Source organism: Eutrigla gurnardus (assembly GCF_963514095.1).
Source record: "Eutrigla gurnardus genome assembly, chromosome: 13".
Lineage (NCBI taxonomy): Eukaryota > Metazoa > Chordata > Actinopteri > Perciformes > Triglidae > Eutrigla > Eutrigla gurnardus.
In genome coordinates, this window is record NC_139936.1 from 4,436,779 (window position 1) to 4,459,499 (window position 22,721).

General features: G+C 42.6%; 2 protein-coding genes across 6 annotated transcripts in view; one reads left to right on the forward strand and one right to left on the reverse strand.

The window, feature by feature from the left end:
* LOC311023766 (AP2-associated protein kinase 1-like) overlaps positions 1-22,721 on the forward strand; it is a 166,665-nt gene that overhangs the window by 140,973 nt on the left and 2,971 nt on the right. The window contains exons 2-21 of one of the 5 annotated variants that reach the window (XM_084025801.1): positions 4,911-5,107; positions 8,805-8,923; positions 9,527-9,635; positions 10,219-10,361; positions 10,516-10,637; positions 10,712-10,793; positions 10,886-11,018; positions 11,136-11,239; positions 11,394-11,473; positions 11,560-11,717; positions 12,312-12,496; positions 13,359-13,568; positions 14,031-14,218; positions 14,521-14,723; positions 14,811-14,879; positions 15,170-15,253; positions 16,967-17,071; positions 17,287-17,388; positions 17,958-18,125; positions 18,458-18,547. In XM_084025801.1, the coding sequence (XP_083881927.1) occupies positions 4,948-5,107; positions 8,805-8,923; positions 9,527-9,635; positions 10,219-10,361; positions 10,516-10,637; positions 10,712-10,793; positions 10,886-11,018; positions 11,136-11,239; positions 11,394-11,473; positions 11,560-11,717; positions 12,312-12,496; positions 13,359-13,568; positions 14,031-14,218; positions 14,521-14,723; positions 14,811-14,879; positions 15,170-15,253; positions 16,967-17,071; positions 17,287-17,388; positions 17,958-18,125; positions 18,458-18,547 (2,614 nt within the window). In that variant the 5' untranslated portion in view covers positions 4,911-4,947. Of the gene's footprint in view, positions 1-4,269; positions 5,108-8,804; positions 8,924-9,526; positions 9,636-10,218; positions 10,362-10,515; positions 10,638-10,711; positions 10,794-10,885; positions 11,019-11,135; positions 11,240-11,393; positions 11,474-11,559; positions 11,718-12,311; positions 12,497-13,358; positions 13,569-14,030; positions 14,219-14,520; positions 14,724-14,810; positions 14,880-15,169; positions 15,254-16,966; positions 17,072-17,286; positions 17,389-17,957; positions 18,126-18,457; positions 18,548-22,721 lie in introns of those variants that run through there. The other 4 variants (XM_084025802.1, XM_084025804.1, XM_084025803.1 and 1 more) reach the window with 4 other exon arrangements.
* Positions 45-2,795, reverse strand: LOC311022983 (uncharacterized protein). The gene is made up of 4 exons (XM_084024614.1): positions 2,562-2,795; positions 1,595-1,789; positions 1,427-1,506; positions 45-1,176 (listed from the first exon to the last, which is right to left on the reverse strand). Exons 1-4 carry the CDS (start codon positions 2,658-2,660, stop codon positions 207-209), a joined length of 1,344 nt encoding a protein of 447 aa, XP_083880740.1. The 5' UTR covers positions 2,661-2,795; the 3' UTR covers positions 45-206.

The window sequence follows — 22,721 nt, forward strand, 5'->3', positions numbered from 1 at the left end:
TGGTCTCATTTTTAATTACTGTCTCTTACCTTTTAAAACTTAAGCCATACAAAACACTGAAATGCTTAGATCCAAGTAATTTATTACTCATTGACCCTAAACATTACATCACAAACAAAAACACAATGCAGCAACATTTCACTGATGAGGTTGAAATTTATTTCCTACACAGTAGCTTCAAAAACATTTACACTGCGATCAATTCATTAGTTTGCCAAAAAGGCATTGAGGTAGAAATAAAAAAAGAAATAGTCAACTTTTTCTTTAATGGTTTGTATGACTTCCATGTCACGGGGAATTCTCTGGATAAACATGTCATCTGCTGTGTAAATGACAAAGTCACACCAGTCACACCCAGAAACCAACATTTGTCCCTGGACCTGCCAGTAATAAGGATGGGATTGTCTCAGTGTTTGTGTCCCATCCTTTATCCTAATGTAAGGGCAGTCCACATAGCTAGCTACGTTTGGGCATTTAATTTCTAATAGGCCAAACACTGGCTGCCCCACAGGATCATACACTATCCCATCAGGTGTTGACCCCATCCATGGTGCCTCAGGGTGGATCAGGAACCCACATGGGTAGTGGTTGACCTCCCTTACCTTGCAGTACTCCTCTAGTGCTACAGGCTCCAAGGCAAGACCCCGCCGCATGTCAGCAGTCTGATGACACGATCCCAGAAGCCTTTTTGCAAGGTTCTCAGCAGAGCTTTCCGCCCTGGTGTGGCAAACTTCTCTAAATTTAGTAGATGTGATGCGGCACCTCCTCAGTTGGTGCCACTCAACGCAGGAACTCTGCTCTCGTGTGCTCTTTTCAATTTGGTGTGCTGTCTCAAAAGATGTCACGAGGGATACCAAATGATGGTGCTGGTGTTCAGAAAGTACAAATGAACAGGTAGAGGGTCCGAGTCTGTAATATGACAGTGGCAGCTGTGGGGGAGAAGGGGCATCTGTGTGCGGACGGGTACTGGGGACTGTCCTTATTGGTAGCTGATAGGACAGCACACTTCCCTCCTGCACCGGACCGAACATGGACTCAACCAGAGGAACATTGCTGGATAGCGCCATTACGGTGATCATGGGAGCTTCATCTGCACTAAGTCCATGGTATGCCTCCTGAACTTTTAATGTGGAGATGTCTGGCAGAGGGCAGCTCACTCCTTTATACAAGTTGCTTCTGTGGAAAAAAAGACAAACAAATGTGTTGTAATTAAGAAGTAATAGTAGTAGTAGAAACACATACTTCATACTTAGTATATAGTATATAACTAACTATTATACTATATAGTATATATACTATATATATATATATATATATATATATATATATATATATATATATATATATATATATAATATATAATTATATTATTATTATACTATACTTAGTATATAATATATAGTCATAACATCATACTAACACATACCTTATTCCTTCTGCAAGCCTCCTCTCTCTTGGTCTGGCTGATATGATGACCATGTCATTAACTGGACCAGGTTTAATACCCTGCATCAAAATACAAACATGTTTGAGAAACATTCAAGAGATATCCATACTTAATGACAGTCATGAAAGTCATTAAAAGGCTTGCTACCATGGTCCTTGGTTTGTGCCACTTTTGTTCAGTTTCTGTGCAGCTGAACACTGGGGGAACTGATGTAAGCCTCAGCTGGGAGTAGTGCGCCGTCTGGTACAGTAGAGCTGCCACATGACAGCACAAAGCTGTACCTGCCACACAGGTACACTGGCATCTCTCCAACACCACCAGCTTAGAATCCCTTAGCACAATCTGTTACAAACCCAAATATTTGTTAGAAAAAATGTACCAGCTAAAACTGCAATTAAAAACAGACAGCCTTTCACACACTACATTTTGTTAGTGAAACTTTGTTAGTGAACTTTTAAATATGTAAATGATACAGGGATTGATACAATTTAGCCTAGAGTTGACCATGTCAAATGTAATAGGATTGATCAGGATTAATCTCATTTTACTCATTTTAAAATAGCAGTGCAGAATAAGTAACGATAACTTCTAACAAAATCTTGCTTCTGTGGGAGTCATTCATTTTACATTCTTTCTGGTACAACCTGTATTCATATCACATGATATCTCAGGTACCATATGATTAATATAGTGCAATGATTGTGTTTTATCTGTATCTAATTCACAGCAATGATATAACTCACAGAAACATGATTTTGACAAACAGGAACCTGTTTCTTTTGAACCTGAACTGAACTGAACTGAACTGAACTGAACCTGCAGGCTGACTTTCCCTTACACTCAGACAGTGAGGCTTCTGGCTTTTCCTCATAGATCGGAAGCACTCCGACCTAACCGTGACCTCTCCTCCTGACTCCTTGTTTGCAACTGTGATTAACATTGAGGTTAGGGTATCGCATTTTCAGAAACACAAATGATTCACGACATTAACCTATCACTCTGCTTACGTTGTTAACACTACTTCTTCACTGTGCTAACTTTGGCTAGTAAAAAGCCAATGAGTGTAGCTTCTATCGTCGTTTGATAAACTCAAAACAGTGGCTTGTTAACTTACCTTCGTAGTTGTGTATATAGCTGGCCACATACAGTTTAAATCCTTTATCTCTTTTTGCCGTTGGTGTCTTTGATGTGGCCTGGATGATTCGGTGAACATCGTTTACCGTTATCCTCGGCAGGTCCTGCAGTGATCTCGTGAAAAACGCCATAGCAGAGAAAACGGGCTCTGGCTAAAGTTAACGTCAACGTAAACCGGAAGTTGTGCTACTGGCTGAAAAGTCCGGAAGCATCCGAACGGAAGTCCGCGGCATATAGGGTATTTCTGATCCATGTAGCATCCTTAAAGGAAAACACCACCGCATTTCCATACTGAACTATGTTCTGCTCTGATCTTAGACGAGGTGATACATACCTCCCTCTCCTCTGTGCGTGCACTCAATGGCTCTTGCGCGCACTCCGTGCAGCGCTAATTTGCTAGCATGTAGCTTGTCCTTAGGATCCAAAGGGGGGTGAAGTTAGAAGCGACCAAGCACTTCCACGTTGTCCCTATTTAAATACGGTTACGTGAGTAGTTACACGACCCAAGTTTGGTTACACAAAATGAAACATGCCAATTTTTCTAAGCGGATAACAAGGATAACTATATAGTATGGCGGAATAACAACTGGAAGCACTTCGACGTCGGCGCAGTAATATCATCACTCCGCTCCCCCTCTTACTTCCGTCAATAGAACCTACGTGACCTGCACGCCGTCGCCTGCACCAGCTGTAGTAGTTTGTGCACAGCTGAGGAAGCATCAGGTTGTAGTAAGATAGTTTGTGAACAATCAAACATCATGGTTATAACGTGCATCGTACAGGGTTGTGAAAACAAGCAGAAGGTATATAGTCCCGTCATGTTTTGAGTGATGATATTACTGCGCCGACGTCGAAGTGCTTCCAGTTGTTATTCCGCCATACTATATAGTTATCCTTGTTATCCGCTTAGAAAAATTGGCATGTTTCATTTTGTGTAACCAAACTTGGGTCGTGTAACTACTCACGTAACCGTATTTAAATAGGGACAACGTGGAAGTGCTTGGTCGCTTCTAACTTCACCCCCCTTTGGATCCTAAGGACAAGCTACATGCTAGCAAATTAGCGCTGCGCGGAGTGCGCGCAAGAGCCATTGAGTGCACGCACAGAGGAGAGGGAGGTATGTATCACCTCGTCTAAGATCAGAGCAGAACATAGTTCAGTATGGAAATGCGGTGGTGTTTTCCTTTAAGGTATCCATGGCACAGCTGCAAGACTTTAAATTTGCATTCCTTTTTTACTTAGAAACAAAAACGAAATCCCCCAAAATGCAACATTTGTCACATCTACTAGAACAGTATTTTAAGGTTTTTAATTAATTTTCATTGAGAACAATACAATAAATGACTTTCCCTTCTTCTGCTGTCTTTTATTAGGCGGTATTATTTTGCGCAGAAAATGGAAATTGAGAGCAAGCTTTTTTTGCGTGTGTTCTGCATTCATGGTCATTAAGTACATTAATTAGCACTTTTCTCCAATCATTTTTTTTTTAAATACATATTTTCACCTAACGAGGCTACGTAATGAATAAACCTGAACAGATTTAGTTAATTTAGAGATCGTATGGCTGATCCGTGACGACACGTTTCGTCGTGGGGGTCCGGAGCCCAATGACGAGTTTAGACTGACAGGAAGTCGTTGTTCGTCTGACCAATCACATCAATAGAAGTCCGGCATACGGAGGCTCTCCCCTGCTAGCATCCACTCTGTTTGTAGCTGCGTTAGCTCTGTCATTAAGTTAGTTGACCAGCCTGCTGGACGCACAAAAGCAGTGGAGGTCTGTCATTTTCTTTTTTACTACGATACAGACGAGTAGAGCAGCAGGTGACGCCACGAAGTTAACGTCTCGTGTGGGTGATATCGGTGGAGATGTGTAATAAGCTGCATTGGACACTTAAGGACCTACCTGGCTGCCAGCCCATCAACTGACAGCTGTCACCGCACCTAGCTGCTTAGCTAGCTGGCTAGGTGAGCTAACGGCTAACAAGTGTGTTATTTTTTTTCTTCCTCCGGGCTCATTGCCTGGCTAATTTAGCCGGCTAGTGTTGCCCTCGGTTCAGAGTGGAAAACGGCGACTTCCGCATAAACCGTATTATTATTTTTTCATCAACAATATTTGACTCCGCCTGCTGTTCAAAACCATGAGTTAGCCGAGGAGCGTCGGACCGCAGTTTGGAGTAATTTGTCAGTTAGCTAGCATTTAGCTTGACGCTAGCTGACTGCATTCATTCAATTATTGAAGAAACCTGCTAACGTTTTAGAGCTAACACCGGCACCTCAACGAAAAGGGACTGGTTTTATCCAACCACGGCTGTTGATACGATACTTTCAACGTGCTTTGGATAACCTCGAGTTTTTTGGGGGTAAAAATGAAGAAATTTTTTGATTCTCGTCGGGAGTTGGTGAGTTCTGGGCCTGGCTCCGGAGTCGGTGGAGGGGGCGCTGGTTCCGGCGGCGGTGGCAGCTTCATCGGACGGGTCTTCACCATTGGACGATATCAAGTGACCGTCGAGGAGATTGTCGCAGAAGGTGAACTATGTGGCTTTCTGTTGCGTTGATTTCACGCTTACACACGTCACACAAACACGGGTTAACCGGTTCCTCAATCTGACCTGTGCTATTGTTGTGAGGATGGAGTCAAGTAACATTAGTTAAAATAATTGGCCCTGTTTTTCTTGGGTTTATAGCCGAGCTGGAGCACTAAGATAACATACTGCTACCTTTTTTATTGTATGTAAGTTGATGGGAAAGGCTGTGGTCATGTTTATTGGCACAAGGCAGTAACAATTAATTACTGTATTGATTGTGACCACCCAAGGCAGATCTTCCGTCAATCACTTACTTGCATTATTTTGTGTATTGGTCAATAGAGCGTGGAAAACAACATATTTAACAGCTGAAAATTCAAATTGGGGTGTGTAAACAATTGGCAGTTGTAAAGATTATCTTCCTATTGCATTGCTGCACTCTTTACCTTGAGCCTGGGCGGAAAACTGCACAACAAGATTTTCTACTGTGTTGTGACGGACCAATGCCATGCTGAGTCATCAGTCTCGATATTTACAAAGGGAGTGACGGATCACAAACTTAGATTTCAGAAGTTTTGATGAACAATTTCTTGTCACTTAGTGGGAGGAAATTGTCATCAGGATGTGTGCAGCCACATCAAACACGACCTCCTGACAAGGTTGGACTTTCAAAGCATACCTCCTGGGGCCTGCACTTATCTCTGTTAAAACAGTCGTGTTAGCTGTAGGTGAATCCACATCATTGAGTTAAAGGGTTTGACTCTTGGAAACTCGCCTTAACCTGAACATGGTTAAACAGGCTTCTTGATAGGCCTAACAATAACAGGTTTCCCATGGTTATTTGTCTTTGCAATGAGTCTGCCGCCATGCTCTGTTAGCTAAGAGCGCCGGTTACTAAATAATAGATGAAAGACGACTGATTAATTCATCAGTACCATAGATGGACCGTCTATTTGGCCATGTCATGGCTTTATGAATGGTCAGACATCTAACCACAGTCCCGCCCTGCAGATAAAACCTCTTGTGGAATTTGTTTATGTTTGTGACTGAATTCCTTTAAAACAACAGCTTTGGCCTTGAAACAAAGATTTGGTTGTAGTCCAGGCTATTAGTTTCTGTTAGCTGGCTGCTCCATTTGGAAATCGTGTCCTTTTCCCCCCTGCGTCTACTCCCTTTTGTTGTTGTCATTGTTGAGCTCTGTTGCCTTCAGCTGAAATAAAGACACTTTTGACAATATAAAGACAATAGCAGTCAAAGTCACGCTGGATATTGTAGCCTCAGGCTTAAAGGTTTGTTTGGATTTTGTTTGTAGTTTGTTTTAGACATTTGGACATCGGGCAGATGTCTTTGATTTGTTCCCAACTAGTCGTCTGAGGGATTTTTCCGAGACACAGATTTCTGTCTTTGTTAATAACATGACGTGTTTTCCTCTGTCTATATATAGAGTTACTGCTGGTAACATGAGCCCTGTTTTGGAGTTGTAACATGTTGCATTTTGTCAGAGAATATGTACCAAGTTTCTGCTATTAGATTACACAACACGGAGCTTCATTGTGTCGTTGCCTCATTTGTAAAAACCGAAGCATTCAGTTTTCAATGCAAAATCTTTCTGTAAATAAGACTTGATATTCCATGATAATTTTGTCTCCAGTAGATGAGACTGCTGCTGGAATCCCTTGCTGTCATTGCAGTGACGTGTAACCTTGTGTTAGTAAACATCATAGTAGTCATGAGGAATGTGTTGAAGCCCTAAGCCTAGATGGTACGTAAGATCCATTTCACACTGATGACAAATTGCGACTGAACACCGTAGATCCGTGTATCTTTTGTGTGCATTTGCCTGAGCCTGTGCGCATAAGCTATTGGGTTACGTCAGTCAGTTAAGTCAAGAGGCAGTAGCATGCCTATTTGTAGCTGTACTTACAATCACTCGCTCGCACTGTCTACTGAGATGGTAGACCACTGCTAAATATGTTGCTTAAGAAGGCTGCTAATCCTTCTAATTTCTTAGAAGGACAGTCATCTCAGATTAGACTCTGCAAGACAGCGGGGGTTCGACTGTGTGAACTCTGATACACACACACACACACACACACTGAAAGCCTGTCTTTTGTGTTCTCATGAAGTGCGCTCGGGCTGCAACTAACGATTATTTTCATCGTCGATTAATCAGTTGATCAACTTCTAGATTAATGGATAAATTGTTCGGTCTATGAAATGCCAGAAAATGTTGGTCAGCGTTTCCTAAACCCCAAGATGTCCTCAAAATTCTTGTTTTTTCCACTACTTAAGTTCATTTTACTGTCATAGAGGAGTTGAGAAATCTGGAAATATTTACATTCAAGAAGCTGGAATCGGAGAGTTTGACTTTTTTTTTTTTCTTAAAAAGTTCTCAAACCCGATTTGAATTGATTACCAAAGAAGTTGGCCATTCATTTAATAAGTGATTAATAGTTGCATCTCTACAGTGTACATTTCTCTTTATCCTGATTCAGCCGCAGTTAGTCTGATGTTGTGCATTGAAACCCTCTTTTCAAGCACATTGCTTCTGTTTCTTTATATCACACAGCACTGAAACACACATGATACCATAGTAGTGAGGGTTAATGTATTTATTAAAATGTCCATTAATTTCGTTAAATATCTATACGGCTCACATTAATGTTGCCCAAGGCAGTTCGAATCAAACATCACACAGACCAGTCGCATGGAGCTGGGCTTATGATGCTGGATGAGTCAAACAACTGCATGGTATTAACACAAGCTGCAAAGAGAACTATAGCAGCCTTTACAGTGGAAGCTGCTGTATGCTGTCAACATAAAATTAGGGGATATACTAACAATACATAAACTGAGGCCTGTTCAGATCTAGAAGTCAGTGAAGACGAGAGCGAAATGCAGTACAGGTCTTTTTAATAGAAATATGAGATGCGAGCATTGTGTAAATCCTTCTACTTGACTGGTATATTTATTCATTTATTTTGAATTAAATATGTTTTTATTCATCTCTGTGGTGGTTGTTGGTTTGAGTTGCTATGAATGGATTCAGCCATCTTGTGGTTTTGCTCGTGCGTCAGCATCACTGCGACCAAAGGTGGGATGATGAATTCTCTCGCTTCCTGTATTCTCTGTCACTTCTGTCTGCTTCTTGCATCCTTTCCCCGAGTGCTGACTCACATCGTGCTGTGCTCCTCTTTCCACTGTGCCAGCAGACCATGCGCTGTTTTCGCGGATTTTCCCTTTAAAGTACTCCTTTCCTGACCTCAGCACTATGACGACGTGAAATGCATGAATATATTAGTTTATAATTCTGTCAGTTGGCCTGACGTCTCAGGGTCGGAGCACAGCTGAGGGACGTTTGACGTGGAAAAAGATCAATTTCACCTCACAATCACTGTAATTTACATACAATACTTTTACAGGAGTCTTTCTTGGTTACACTGGTTGAGGACTATAGTTCATTAGCAATAGACAGACTGAAGTTAATGTAATTAAATGATTTAATATCACTCCACATTTTATATTGTTCAAAAAACGATGTGTCACCATGTGTGGCATTGCTGCTCCTATTGCTTAAAGAAAACCAAAATGCAGTAGAACAGATTTTAATTCATTCTGAATCACAGTTTTTTTAGTTGGGGTTGTACTACTAAAATCTGTTGTATTTTCTCCTTCCTTATCTCTCCACTCATTTGCAGGAGGTTTTGCCATAGTTTTTCTGGTGCGGACTCATCAAGGCATACGTTGTGCATTGAAAAGGATGTACGTCAACAATGAACATGATTTGCAAGTCTGCAACCTTGAGATACAGATTATGGTGAGTAAGACCGTCCAGTAACTGACTGCTGAGTACGGCAGACTTCATTTCCTCTCTCACACCTCGAGGAGATGGTCATGTAAGAACAAGTTACTGTGTGTTGAGTTTAACCTGCGATGGCATTGGCAGCGTCAGAGAAATCTAGTAATATAACTTATCACACTCAAAGAAGAAGTTCAGGAGACAACATTCAAATGCTTGGTTTGGTTTTATGAACTTTCTGGTCTTACTGTGACTCATCCTGAATACTTACATTTTTATGTACTTCTTCAAGTTCAAAGCTATCTGAAAATGATCAGTGACCCAGGAATAGTTAGTGAAAGAAGGGAGCTCAAGGGTTGGGTCGTAATTCATGCAATCTGTCCGTTTCCTAACTGGAATCCTTACCATAAGTGAAACTAATCAGTTCCTGTAGCCACACCTTGGGTGGCATTACTATCGCTGGATGGTTATCAACATTATGTCCAGACCTTTGGCAGAGAATCACTCTACTCAATCTCTCTACTGTTTGCATAGTTGTGGCTGTATTTTAGGACTGTTTATAAATGAAAACTGTGTCTTAATTGTTTGTCATTGTTATTTTCTCTGTGTTTGTTTACACAGAGGGACCTAGTGGGCAACAAAAACATCGTTGGTTTCCTGGACTCCAGCATAACTGCAGTTGGAGCTGGCGATGTGTGGGAAGTCCTAATCTTAATGGATTTCTGTCGAGGTAAATAGACCCATGACTGTCTTTGTTGAATTCAAAGCTGCATTACCCTCCGCTCCTCACAGCATCCGGTTCTGTTTGAAAGAAAATATTCAACTGACAGCTGTCGTGGTCAATAGAGCTTCTGTTTCAGTCAATACATAGCTGAGTGGTGTTATTTATAGAAAGTTTAAATATTAACATCACTGTGTAGTGGCTGGATCTGTCGTTTGCTCGTAGTATAAGATGGATACGATCCAAATACATCTTCTAAACAAGCACCAATGGTAACGCGGTGTTAAAGCGTGTTTTTCATTCTTAAATGATCAACTTTGTTGCCATGATTAAAGCAAAGCAGATGTTGCTGTTGCACATGGTTGGAGACGGGCTGTTTCACAGCTTGCCCGAAACACAACAGTGTGAAATAATTTTGCAGACCTCTTTCAGACTGTTTTCAAAACATAATAAACAATTAGATAAATAAAATATTTGTATTCATCGTAGATCTCATGCTAACTTTTAAATGTAAAATATTTCATAAATGTTGTACAGTTTATCGTTAACTTGGTTCTCCATAGACTCTTAGATGACCTATTTCTTTATGCAGGTGGGCAGGTGGTTAACCTAATGAACCAGCGGTTGCAGACGGGCTTCACTGAAGCCGAGGTGTTGCAGATCTTTTGTGACACATGCGAGGCAGTCGCTCGTCTTCACCAGTGCAAGAATCCAATTGTCCATCGAGATCTCAAGGCAAGTCTAATTAATTTCCCAGTTTACTCTTCACTGCATAAAGCTAGCTTGTCGATGGCAATAATAAATATGTGGAAGTGATTTATTGTGACATTATTGTTTACCTCATGTACTTATCAGTCCTGGCGGGTCTTTTCCTGTCTTCCTCATGTAGGTGGAAAATATCCTTCTGCATGACCGGGGACATTACGTGCTCTGTGATTTTGGAAGTGCCACTAACCGCTTCCAAAACCCTCAGACAGAGGGGGTGCAAGATGTGGAGGAGGAAATCAAAAAGTGAGTTTTCTGAGCTCTTTACACCCTTTGTCTAAATAAAATTCAGAAACTAATTTCTCTGCTCTTAAAACCAGGTACACTACTCTGTCGTATCGCGCTCCGGAGATGGTCAACCTCTATGCTGGCGTGATTATCACAACAAAGGCAGACATTTGGGTGAGAAGGACTGTGTTCATCACCTTTTATGCCACAATGTAACGACTGTACGACATTTATTCACATTTGTGGTGATTCTCTCATCTGGACAGGCCATGGGTTGTCTACTCTATAAGCTGTGCTACTTCACGCTTCCTTTCGGAGAGAGTCAAGTGGCTATCTGTGATGGAAGTTTCACTATCCCAGACAACTCCCGCTACTCCCAGGACATGCACTGTCTCATCAGTGAGTAGCTTGTTCCCCAGAATATACATACAGCCCTACTCACAGCATCTGTATATGCGATTACTCTACATTTGTATTTCCACGTGTCTGACTCAAAATAAACATTCTTGATCTCAGGATACATGCTGGAACCGGACCCGGAAACGAGACCAGACATCTACCAAATATCCTACTTTGCCTTTAAACTGGCGCGACGGGAGTGTCCAGTCTCAAATGTATATGTAAGTCACCGTGGCAACAGGAATGGCAGGAATTGAGATGTGAATATGCTTTAGGGTTAGTGTATACTTCTGAAGTGTAGCAGTGACACTTAATAACTCTTAATAACTCATTGGTACAAGTTATTAAGGCTCTTTGATCCTCTTGCTGTTGTAGAATTCACCTATTCCTGCTAAACTTCCCGAGCCTATCAGAGCCAGTGAAGCAGTGGCCAAAAAGAGTCAAACCAAAGCTAGGTGAGTAAAAAGCAAAGCATTTGAGTGTTGTTGTTGTTATTGTTATGAACTTCTGTTACTTATCAGTTTTGTTTTCCTTCCATCAGGCTCACAGACCCCGTTCCTACCATGGAAACCTCCATTGCACCTCGCCAACGACCCAAAGCTGGCCAGGCTCAGGCGATATCGGGCATTCTTCCCATGCAGCCAGCTCTCACACCACGCAAGAGACCCAACGTGGCTGCTGGAACACCCCAGGCAATAGGTATAAGTAGCTCTGGGATGCCTCTGTGTGTCAGGGTCAATAACTTTCTTATTAGGTTATGGGGGCCTGCTTTCATGGAGACGGTTATTCTATACTCAAAGTGACATCTTGTATTGAACTCGGCATATTGAACTGCTCAAGAATTTGACTCTTAACGCCTATCAAGGACTTGTATTCCCAGTGGTTCATTCTTCATTCTTAAAAGGCTTTTAATTGTATTGCTATGAGGCTTTTGACATTCACACTTTGATGAGGCTATCCATCTGCGGCCCACTTGCAAGAACAGAATAGATGGAGGTTTGATGTCATTAGCGCACTGTTGTGTTTCTTAATGTGCCGTTCTAACTCACTCACTTGCTTCGTCTCTATTGAAATAATGTTTGTGGTTTAAAATGTATAATGTGTTGTAATTTTAAAAAAGCGGAATACCCAAATCTGTATTTTTATTTTGTTTAATTTATGCTTTATAAATGCATTAATTGTTATTAAGAATATGGTTGTGTATTCCCTTGTTTTTATCTTGAAAGTGGAGATTGAATGGTGATAAATGATGGGTCTGGGTTCTTATGTTCTTCTTGTGTTTCTCCCTTCCAGGTGTTGGCATCAATGTCCCATCTCCAGCTTCAGCTGCTGTCCAAGCTGCTCAACAGTCTCCTGCTGCACAGGCCGCACCGCAGCCAGCTCAGACAGCCAACATGCAGCCTCAGGCTACTCCACAGCATCAGCAGCTCCTCATGAAGCAACCCTCAGCCTTCTTAAGCCCACAGAGTAACCAGCAGGTAGGCATATGAGTGTGTTAATTTCTCACACAGATACTGGCAGAAAGAATGTGACAATGACAAATCAATCTAGAAAAACAGTATCCGAGCTTTTAGAGCAAATGGTTCCAACGTTCGTGGTTATTGAATGTTGAGAGTTTTCCTGCTTCCTGCAGCACAGGCATGCATGCTTTCCCACTACTTATCTGAAAAGAAATAAGACCAATTACTGATAATAAAAAAAGCAGTGGCTTTTTTTGCGCAATATTTCCCATCACAATATTTTTTTTCGTGTTCCTAGAAAAGGTGCTGTGGTTGAAAAGGCCTTTATTTTTTAACCTGCGTCATCGACCGTTTGCAAAACAGAGGGTACTTGGCTCGACCACAATACAGACACAGTTAGGATTATCAGTTTGTTCAGCTACTGCTGCTTTGCAATGACACACACAATGCGACAGCACACACACAAATGGCTGTATTGAGCGAGTAATGACCCATTATCTTAAATATACAAACAGGTGCTGAGGGCCAAGACTTGTGTGCTTTCGTGTGGTATCTGTTTATTTCACTTTCATTTAAGTATCCATGAAGCCTCTCGTGCTGTTTTTTAGCTGGCCTGTTCCTTGATCTAAAATGTATTGTAAAACAATAAAATATACATACAATATTATTTATCGCTGGTGTATTACACACAGAATCTGTGCTTTTAGGGAGAAAGACTTTTGTAAAATAAAGTGAGAGACCTAATTGTTGCTCCTTCCTCCATTTCTATCTCTAACACACCCTGAAAAGTATTCTATAAAAGGCTGCTGCTTGTCAAACAGATCTGAATCATGACAAACTGGGCCTTCCTCATGCTTGGCTGTGTGGTATCTCTATGTAGCATCAACTGGTACAGAGTCTCCTCCTGCAGCAGCAACAACAAACGGTGTCTCAGGCCCTGCTGCAGTCCAAAGCTAAGCTTGTCCCTCCAGCTTTTGCCCTGCAACAGCAACACCAGCAGCATGTAGCTCACGTCCACGAAACGGCAGCTTCTCATCTGACCCCCATCCCCGAGTCTGCAGTCGGCCCTGCAGCCGACCAAGAGGTTGTGGTAACATCCTAATCCCGCTGCCGTCTCCTGACCTCTCGGGCCGGGGAGTTGATAACCAGCTCGCTTCTAACCAATCATATCCAACCTTTTACTTTTCCTCCTCTGGGTCACAGAATATATTAAATGTGACAATGTCAGAAACTAGTCACATGATAACAAATAGTTTAGTGTTGCATTCTGACTTCTTCTTTCAGCTATTAAAATATGTTCTCATACTTTGCTGACCCTACTCAATGTCCTACAAGTATATCTGTGTATTTCATCCTTTACCATCTCTGCACTAGGAATACTTACCTTTTTTCAAAACAGATTTTCTCTCTTTGTTTATTTTCGGATCTCGCAGTTTTTTTTATGTTTGCTGGTCTGATTAGCTTCGCTTCATGTGCTAAGCAGAACTTCATAGTTGACATCAAGGACATTTTCATCTCATATTTCCCCGTCCGTTTCTTTGTCTTCTCATAGACGGCTGGCCGAGTGATTCACAAAGTCGGATCGCTGACGCCACCCTCGTCGCCAAAGATGGCCCCGAAGAGCGGCCACAGACGCATATTGAGCGATGTCACCCACAGTGCCGTGTTCGGGGTCCCGGTCAGCAAATCCACCCAGCTTCTCCAGGCAGCTGCAGCTGAGGCCAGCCTCAACAAGTCCAAGTGAGGAGAATTGACTCCCTTCAGTGATTCTAGGATGAACTGTCCTTTTCATGGCACTGAGTGAGCTGAGAAGGGCAATAGACAGTCCATTCATATGACAGAACCCCAAATGAGGATAAATGGACCTTTTTAACGTCCCACAGAATCCAGCTTAAGGAGAAGCACTCAATTCAGTCTTTAAATAACTCTGCTCACCCACTCTTATTTGCATCAGTAGGCCAATGTCCACAGACTTAACACATGATCAAATTTCACTGTCCACTCATGCCCATGTTTATCTTTACACCTTTTGTGCACTGCAGATCAGCCAGCACTACTCCTTCTGGCTCCCCCTGCTCGTCCCAGCAGAGCGTCTATCAGGCAGGCGATGGTGACGTCCCAGCAGCCCCTGCTGCACCCGCTGCACCCATCACTCAGCCCAGCTGGAACCCCTTTGGGGATGATAACTTCTCCAAGCTAACAGCAGAGGAGCTGCTCAACAAAGACTTTGCAAAGCTAGCTGAAAGTAAGCGCTCACTCACACCTGCAGCTTTGGGTAATAGTTGGGTGTTGTAAAAAATAATAACTAGGTTTGTTGTTTGCGTGTGCACAGCTGCTGCGGCAGGAGAGAAGATCACAGGCTCCAGTGAAAATCTCCTTCCAGGCCTCATTGCTTTTCCAGGTAAGCCTCTTCTTCTTTTTCTTTTTTTTCAGTATGCTGTCCCAAGGTTTTGCATACTTCTTCTCCCAGAAGGCTTTTATTTGGGTGATAACAGTCATCAAGTAGTAGTTCATTTTACTGGATTATGACATCTGTATGTGTTGCTGTCTTAGTGAATGTCTAGAGTTGTCATAAAGTTAGTTTATTTCTTCTCTATTCTCTAGTCCTACCCGCTCTCTTCGTCTGTTGTTCATGCTCTCACATCCCTTCATTTTGTTCTTCTCCATCTTTATTCACTGTGTAATGTTAAGCTGAAAGGTCTGCAGACATCATGAGTGCAGGTTCAGCGTTGTTGACTGTCCCGGACCCTTTTAATTCCCTCTCTGACACCGCAGGTAATTGACTTGTCACAACTTGACACAGAACGAGCTGTGGCTTTTTGATTTTTCTCAGGCCTTAGACGTTTCAACAAATATATTCTCAGAGCTTATGAGTCACTTTTTTTATTTGCTGAAGGGGTGTCACTCTTCCCCCAGGTTAGTTTATGAGTGCTAGTCGTGTGGTTTGGATTTGTACACGGTCCTATCTGGTTGACATAGCAGGCAGCCTCACAGTGGCTCCTTGTCACCTTCCATGAATAGAGGCCGTGGCTACAGCTAGATCGCATCTCATTTGCAGAGCTGTGCTTTCGCTGTTGCCTGGTAACGCAAAGGACAAATTCTCCTTTGTTAATTGGATTGCCTTACTGCTGGAGGAGCCTGCTTACCAGTGCCGCTAAGAACAAGAGAAAGTTAAGCATGCTGTCTTGTTAAAATGATGACCCAAGCTTTTGTTTTTTCCCTCAGTTTAGCCTTTAGCCATTTTGGAAGTGGTGCTAAATTCTTATGTGTTGCCTCCTTTGTGTGTAAGGCCAGAACTCAGGATAAAAATGTTGAGGCTATTACATAATCAGGGTGTGGTTAATCTTCTCTACCCAGCCTAAGCTGGATGCATACAGGAAAAAAAGAAAAAAAACCACCGTCTGACTTTTGCTGATGGAGCAGAGAGGCTTTACACATGTTCTCTGTTGACTTTACTGCCTGGAACTTAACTGGAATAAGTTAGGATTTGTAAAAAGCTCTTCATCAGTGTTGACATCTTTCCAATAGTGAAGGAGGCAAAAGGTCACATCTGCTGTGCCATTTTCTGAGCCAACACATTCCTTGACCCCCCCCACCCCCCACTCCATTTTGCCCCATAGCAGTTTCCTGTAAGTATGAGCTGCAGTGAAAAGTCAGTCCTCGGTCGTTTCATGCATGGACTGTATTTCAGCTTATACTTGTCTGTACTGGTCCAAATGAGCTGAGAGGATTGGCATGTGGATAGTGACCGTTGGCATGTGGACAGTGACAGCACATTACCACTATGGCTTGTATAATTAAATATTTGCCTCTTTGCTTATTTAGAGAGGCTGTAACAGTGTTGAACTCTCTTGAATGACAATGTTTTCTGCAATAATTGTTTGGCACCATGACTAACCGGTGAAGGCTAAGGATGCACCGATACCAGTATTAGGTCCGATACCGTGCTCATGTACTCGTACAACTCGTTAAACTACTCCGGTACAACCGCACCCAATACCACTAAGGCAATTTGGCGCTCGTCAGTTGAGCCTCGTCATCGGTGCATCCCTAGTAAGAACGAATAGAGTTTTGTCCTTTGCATGGGATTTTACTCAACCTACTCTTCTTGGAGATTTTGGCTGTGGGCAGAACTAAATAAGCTAACATATAATCCAATAATGGTATTATTGAATTAGGCAATAATAACATTATGTTTCATGCAAGCAACCGGATTTGCCAGCCATGCAAATGTTCACATGATGGTGTTCATGCCGTCATCACCTCTATCCTGTTTTTCCACCTCTTTAAGGCCATGAAGACAATCTGATATCATTATCTTCATTGATTTTGTCAATATACTAATTTGCCATATTGCTAGAGTTTGATATCTCTTTAGTGTTTCTGCTCATTTTTATTATTTTTTTCGATGCAACTTCTTCACTCATTGCCTTTTTCCCTCTCTTGCCATTATCTTCCTCCTTGTTTTTCTCTCTGGCTTGCTCACAGAGAAGCTGATTGAGGGACTGAAGTCCCCTGAAACTTCTCTGCTGCTGCCCGACCTCTTAACCCTGGCCAACCCCTTCGGTTGTTCTGCAGAGAGCTCCGCCACTGGTACCAGCTTTGTTTTTGTCCCCTGCCTTGCGCTAAAGTTCCCCGTCTGCTCTGCATGCGTCTTCTTTGCCTTCCTTCTCCTCTTTTACTCACATGGTGATGAAGTCAGAAAGACCCACTAGGCAAAGTCGGTGTCCCTACTAATGTGCTCGTATTTTTCTTTATCCTTACTAATCCTTGTACTACTGTCTTTTCCACTTGCTGTCACCATGTAGTGAAGGCAGAGGTGTGTGTGGATTCACTGATTCCTGGTTTGGAAGCCCCCCAGGCCCAGCGACACTCAGGCCAGCCAGAGCTCATCCCTACCAGCATGCCAGGTTAGCGTTCCTGGACCGCAGAATAGGAAACTTTAATCATTCTTTGCAGCATTTTCATCAAAGGATAATTGTATTCAGTTATGGTCCACCTGTCACTTGTTGTTACCATCTGGACCACAGGGTTTTTAATGAGGGATTTTTTTTTTTTTTTTACCACTGCAGTCACTTTATTTTTTGGTGTAGAAAGTGCAAGCTCATTCCTTATTGACGGTCACGCTGTCCTGTCAAAAACACTGGGACAAATCGTTTCTCTTTTAAAATGTCAGCTAAATCCAGTGACTGGAACAGCTGCTTCACTGACTGTGAGGACATTGAACACATTTTTCATTATCGGTGCTTATCTTGGATCAGGGGTCGATATTAGCAAGCATGCAGGTTTTTGTTTCACATCTACTGTTGAGTGCCCCTGAGACTTTTCAAGACTTTCCTTTTGATGATGATAATGATGCGCTTTTATAGATAAAGCGGCAAACGGTCTTACTAACAACCATCTTCCTCTGCTTTTAACTAACTACCTTCTTTGATAATGTGACCCCTTGTCCCTCTGGCTTTGCTTCATCCTGTCTCAGACTCTCTCACTGGGGAGGACTCTCTGCTGGGTTGCGATCTGCTATCTCATACTCATCCTCATGGAAATCAGACCGTTTCTGCTCTCCCTTCCTCCTGCTCCTCTGCTCCTCCTGGGTCTGGCTCTGGATCCTGCCTGGAAGAGCTGCCGCCTGGTCAGACAGCTTCTGGTAAGACCTCTCTGCAGCACCCCTCAGCTAGCCTTATGTCTGCTGGGAGTTTTGGCCTGTGAAACATCACAGACTACACATCCTTCCAAAAAGAGGAGTGCCTTTTCAAATGTGAAATGGATTTAGGCACATTAAATAACAGCTTCACAGACCCTTGACTCATCTGTTAGAAGAGCCACCTGAAATTCACGGCTTTTAAATTCTGTGACTGCCCTGGCTCCATCTATTTTTAATCAACTTGCATCCTCCTTTCTTTTTGCTCTTTCCTTTTGGCTGAGTTAACTTCTTTTCCCCCTCCATCATTCCTCCACTTCCTCTTCCCTCCACCGCAGACTCTGCTTTCCTCATGTCCTGTGGGGAGAAGGGCAATGACGACGAGTTTGACCCTATTCCTGTGCTCATCTCCAAAAACTCAAATCAAGGTAAGGTTAACAGAACCCCGGGATGAGCACCCGCACCTGCTGAAGCCCAGGCTATGAGTCCCAAAGATGAATGCCTTAGACCCTAATTCATAGCTCATTCCTGTGACTGCTGACGTGAAGTCTCGTAGGTGTGTTTGACACGTTAAGGCTTTTTATCCCATCAAGCTCTCCGATTAGTCGTCTGGCTGTCTTTCGTTGCTAATGTTATTCTGCCGGTGATTCTCTGCCTGGCAGGCGTTTGGCTCTTTGTAGTTCATCTTGAAAGTCTCCTCATGTTAGAATGGCATTCCCTAACTCTCCCCCTGTAATGATGCAGCTGTGTAAAGATTACCCCCAGCTCACTCTCTGCCTGTTTCTCTTTCTCTTTCTGCCCCCCCGTTCATGCACCTCTCTGCTCTGCCATCGTTTTCCCATCATCTTCATCAACCCCCTCGCCCTTAATTTCTCCATGCAATCTCTGTTGATATTACTTATTCTTTTGCTTGTCTTTCTCCCTGGGCTCTCCTTCCATGTCCATCTCTTTCTCTCTCTCTCTCTCTATCTCTCTTTCTGGCACGTTTCAGGTGGTCACTCGCGCAGCAACAGTGGCAGTTCAGAGTCCAGCATCCCCAACTTGGCCCGATCCCTTCTGCTGGTGGATCAGCTCATCGACCTCTAGAGGGGGTGGGAGAGGTCGAAGGGGCAGTGTGCAATCCTAACAAAGGGATGGGGGGGTGGGAGGGTGGGGGATAGAGATGGGGCAGCCGAGGAACTTAATGTAGCACCTTTTATGAATTAAAACGGAGGAGCCAGCATAGATCTTTTTATGTGCCTCCTTGGCCTCAACTCCATCTCTAGTTGCCCGATAAGCTGGCTTCATATATCTCTGCTGGCCGCTAACATTCCCACGCTGGTAAAAAACAACATCTTTTCATTAATGCCTGAGCATATCGTCTGCTTCTGTCCCAGCTACACCATGGTCTTCCTCATGCTTTCCTCATACTCGCATTAATATCCCTCATTGAACTCACTGTGCCACGGTGATCGACCTTTCACCGCGCGCACGCTTCAAACTGCTTGTTCACAGCCGCATTCTGTTCAGGGTCGAAGCTTTATTTAAACAAGCCACCTTCAGGCGTGCTCATGGGTGTCAGGGGTCTGACTACAGAGTGAGGAGTCAAACATGCTGTAGACCTCCGGGATAATGTGATGCACTTTGCTGGGAAAGCTTTGAACTAAACTATTGACCAATCAAAGAGCTGTTGGCACTGTTTGAACCAGTTTGAAAACCACTGAAGACAAAAATATCAGCTCTTTGCAGGTTTCTCTTTGTTGTGGTTTACTGTTGTGCAAGGAGACTCATTTCTGCACCGTCTTAGCATTTCTGTGCTACTATTCCAATATAGATCAATAATCATGTTTAAACAGCAAATTATCCAAGCTAACTTATATATGTATTCAGAGCCGCAGCTTCAGAATAACTGTATATCGCCTCCTCTTTCTGGATGTTTAGCAGGGTATTATTTCTCCTAAATCTGCACTGTAAATCTATTCACCTGACTGGTAAATTCAGTGTTAACATGGTTGATTATTGGGCTCCTTTGCCATGGCAGGATGCTGCGTCCTTTGTCACCATTGTCTGCAACACTTAGTAAGAACCTTAATGGTTTTTGTGCATTTTATATTGACGTTTGTACGTGCAGGGTCATGAACTTGTCATCATATCTTTGACCCGAAGCTAAGCAGAGTGGAAATTTAAAAGGGAGGGAATAAAATCAAATGATTTGACCTGTAGCCAAAGCTTAAGGAAAGATTGTATTACTATGCTGTTTGCCACGTGTCAGTCTGCTCTCCGGGTCAGTGAGGATGTTTTAGCAGAGAGATGGAGGTGAAATGTAGATTGTTTTGCGTTTGTAATGTTCCTCACAAATAAGCTTTACATGAGAATCTCCCTCTTCTATTGACATCCTCTTTATCTTACCTATCCCGTCTATTCCTACCACATACATCACGGTCATTTGGCCGATGGGACGTTCATTTCAGCCAGAGGTGAAATTCAGAAAAAAAAAAATTATTTATATGTACATAAAATCACTGTTAAGTTTTGCTCTTAGCACTGGTAAAAAAATAGACCTTTTTGTGTGTAATAGGCATTTTATCTGTCATGGTATGATTAAATGTGACTGTTATTGATGGCGTTTTAGAATGAATGTATGAACTGAGTACCATTATGGAATATGTAAGATATATAAGGACATATAGATATAAAAAAAAAAAGATGTTGATGTATGAAGCTGTATTTAAGAGTGAAGTTTTTGACCCTCTCTGTCCAAAGCCCCTCTGTGTTTCCTCTCCATCCACGTGAAGCTAGTGCTTTTGTTTTAGATGTCATCGTTGATACAAACCTACCTGACTGGGTTGTATTTGTATCTGTCCACCGCAGTCCACCACATAATAGTGGTACTCGTAAGTTCCTGTATATTAGTGGGTTTTAATCTGACGGTGAAACGGAGCTCATGACGGAATGAACTTCCCGATGTCTCTGATTATCTGGGAAAAGGCTTGTGTTACTTGGAAAAGCAGCTGTATGAGTTGTATTACTTCTGATCACAATCACTACAACTGACTTGGCATTACAAGTATTATCTCTCTGGCTTTTCTCTAGCCGAGAACGGTCATTAATCTCCTTTTAGTGTCCGTATCCCCTTAGATATGTACATAGAAACGGAAAACATTACCATCGCTGGTATGTGCGCTTGAGTTTTGGGACATAAATGGTTTGTACCTCGTCCTCCCCCAGTATGACATGTTGTAAAGGTTAGTCATAGACATCAACAGTACTGTAAGAATTGGAATGGGTAAATAAAACTATGCTTTTTTTCAGTTAAGTCGTTAGCATTTTTGTGGCTAATCTATGCAATCCCAAAGTAACGAAGCTTCGTGTTCTTATCAGACGCCGCGGCGTCGTGTAGAGTTTGACTTGTGTTGCTGTGTGAAGACGATGTACTTGTTGTGCCGGTGGGGGTTGACACGGTGGCACCGGCTTGTAGAAATGATTTGATTATATCAAAATGTTTGACGTGATTTGGCAGATGTCCGTATGTCAAAGCAGGACCATTGTGGAGTGTGTTCTTCTATTTTTTATGAATTACGGTTCAGAAAGAGAGACACTGAATAAAACACATTAATGTGAATGTCAATTAAGTCTCTTTGGGTCACGTTATTTGAGTTTTACTTGAAAGAGCAAAAGAACGAATTGGCTTCTTTTTTCTTTTTTCTTTACAGACTGATTGAGTCTTCCATTTTCACCGTTTGCCGACAGTCTAATCTAACTTGATGGTATCCAGTGGGGCCTTTTCTGCTCAGATTTCAGTATTAAACCATTATTTAGTGTTTGCTTTGCACGATGGAAATATGTTCTCTCAGTAAAAGCATCATCAGACAACTGCAGTTTTCCTTTCAAGCTCCGAGATTTAAACTATTCCTGTGTTTTCTTTCTTATTCCTTCATATCTTAGTTGCTTTATGCTTCCTTGTGGTTGGCAGACGAGTGTTTTAAAGTCACATTAATTCTCACTGTTGTTATTTCAGGCCAGAAACGTTGACAAAGGCCTTTGGGTTCCCAGATTGTAGTCTGTCGTCTTAGATTGTACCAGAGATGGACTGCAGGGCCAGTGAGCTGTGTTGTGAAGCATTAATGGTTGTTATTCCAGACCGATTACATGAGCAGTCGCCCCGTTTGTTGTTTGTTTTTTGGTAGTCAGCTCTGACTAGCGCTCTGTAGGTAATTCTTCAGCTTGCTCGTTGTACAATCTGTGAAATGAGCTGTTGACAGTTTGAAACCGACGAGTGATGAAGGAAATGATCCGAGACAGAAATCTGGTGTTTTCCTTTTTAAACGGCTGCAACTAACATCTTCCCGAGAGCTGCCGGTTAACAGCTGCTGTCGACACTGCTGAGGTAAGACCGATCTGTCTCTGCTCATCTGTGCAAACTTGTCTGTCCCTAATTACCTCCACTTTTGCTGTGAAGCCTCTTCGTCCTTGTTTCCACAGACCCATTGACTCCCTCTGAGCTCCCTCTACCTCAACACAATCGATTCTAACTAAAAGCAAAGCCGCTGTCGATGCCCCCCCTCCCCTCCCCTCCCCCTAACACCAGGCACTGCTTTTGAGCGTTGAGGGTGCTGCAGCTGT